Genomic DNA, 2,036 nt, shown 5'->3' with positions numbered 1-2,036 from the left:
ATATATATATATATATATATATATATATATATATATATATAGTGTAATTATTTTTATTTGAATGTTTTATTCTATTTTATAAACCTAAAATCTTTAGTCATTCTGTATTTTTAAAACAAGTTTTGAACAGTTAGAGCAGTTAGAGAAAAAAAATAGCCTTTTGGCTAATTAAAAATAAAAATAACTAAATAATTCTAAATCTAAGATCCTTTGGTTTCTGATATTCAAGGTCTGAAAATACTGCGCTTTAATTCAAGAACTAGAGGAATAAAATACATAATGAATAATAAGATAAAGGAGGAAAAAGTTAAAACTAATATTTCAAAACCAAAAACTCTAAAACTAAATATAAAAATAAATGTAAATGAATCAGACTCATTTTCAGGAAGCCGGTTATCTCAGACCTGCAGCAGCGATCTGTAGTAACTAGAGACGGTGAATAGAAAGAAAAGACAAAGTAAAAATGAAACTTTCATGTTTTACTTTATTTATTTGTATTTGTTTTTACTTTTTTTACGTTTTTAAAGTAAAAGTTATGTTCTTCAAAAATCATGTGTCAAATCTGGGATAAATGTATTTTTTAGTTTAGAGAATGAAAATAAAATTGTCTCCAAAGCCCCAAATGACGGAGCTGTTTATGGATTTAGAAAGGAATTGATTGAAAAAAGGGAATGAAGGGAAAATCAGGGGGGGGGTGCTTATATTACAGCAGAACTTCTGCAAATATAACAGATTAAATCTATGATTCTATCTCAATAGAAGATTAAAAAAAAGTGCTTCAGCTTTAGTCCTAAACATTTAAAAAAGGAATGTGAAAATATGAAAATAAGCAGGTTTGTGAGCAAATTAATTCCGTCATAAGAAATAAGATTTAATATAAATTGATTGATAGAAGAGGCCATAAGAGGTCAGGACCAGTTCCACCGGGACACCAACGCCTCTGGTTTTAGAAGAAAACCAAATAAAAGTTTTGCAGTTTTTTGTTGGGCAGCGATAAAACCCAACATTTAAACCTTGATCATCCATCAGCCTAACCGAATAGATTCCTCTCAAACTTCCAGACCAGCTGATTGGACCTTTTAACCCATTTCTTCCTCAGAACTTCAGGTTCTGAGGAAGCTCCTATTATTTGAAAGCAGGTTTCCCAGTCTTTTTACTGGACGACTTTTCCCTTAGATTGAGCAACACTTAATAAATAAAGCTGAACGTTTCTTTACGACCTCGATAAGGACAAAAGTCAACGTTCAGACGGAGCTTTTTATCACTAATAGATTCAGCTTTACAGCCGTGTGACTGACTGAGGGAAGCAGGAACAACATGTTTCTGTTGGAACCTGTTCACACCTCATGATCAAACCCAGATCTGTAGCTTCGGGGCGGTTCCGCAGAAAGGTGCAGGCGTTTGAGATGTTGGAACATCTTGTTGACTCACATGATCCCTGATTGAGTAACAGGTAGTTAATGAAGCACATGATGACCTGTGTGTGTGTGTGCTGCAGAGAGCAGGCGGCCTGTGAAGGACTGTTTCCTGGCTGTCCTGTCGTCTCACGGGGAGGAGGGCTGCGTGTTCGGAGCGGATGGGGAACCCGTCCGTCTGTCTCGTATCTTCACATTCTTCGACAATGAATGCATGGAGAAAAAGACCAAACTGTTTCTCATTCAGGTACGTCTTCCTCATACCTTGAAACCTTCCAGAATCTGTGAGGAAATTATTTCCAGAAGCACTGATGTGTCTCCTGTCCATCCTGCAGGCCTGCAGAGGACACCACCTGGATGACGGAGTGGAGGTGGATTCAGCCCAGGAAGAGTCCGACAGCAGCTTCTCTCACTATCTTTCTGTCCCCACGGACACGGCCGTGATGTACGCCACGGCGCCGGGTGAGCTTCCAGCAGCAGCAGAAACAAACACAACCTCAGCTTCATGATCAATGAACTTTACAAACCTCAGGGAACAATGGAGAGCCGTTAGGAAAGTTAAGCAGTCTAATATTAGGAGCAATGTTTATGGGTTTTTAGCGAGTTTAAAAAAAAGAAAAT

The 2,036-nt window shown here is 37.5% G+C and overlaps 1 protein-coding gene across 1 annotated transcript in view; it reads left to right on the top strand.

The window, feature by feature from the left end:
- LOC107096398 (caspase-3-like) overlaps positions 1–2,036 on the top strand; it is a 5,468-nt gene that overhangs the window by 1,370 nt on the left and 2,062 nt on the right. Inside the window, exons 2-3 of the mRNA XM_015393032.1 lie at positions 1,499–1,662; positions 1,751–1,877. Coding sequence (XP_015248518.1) covers positions 1,499–1,662; positions 1,751–1,877 — 291 coding nt within the window. The remainder of the gene's footprint in view (positions 1–1,498; positions 1,663–1,750; positions 1,878–2,036) is intronic.

The sequence above is a fragment of the Cyprinodon variegatus genome, unplaced genomic scaffold (genome assembly GCF_000732505.1).
Source record: "Cyprinodon variegatus isolate N-32 unplaced genomic scaffold, C_variegatus-1.0 Scaffold621, whole genome shotgun sequence".
Classification (NCBI taxonomy): Eukaryota; Metazoa; Chordata; class Actinopteri; order Cyprinodontiformes; family Cyprinodontidae; genus Cyprinodon; species Cyprinodon variegatus.
Note: the sequence above shows the minus strand (reverse complement) of the source record. Positions and strands in the feature narration are given on the sequence as shown.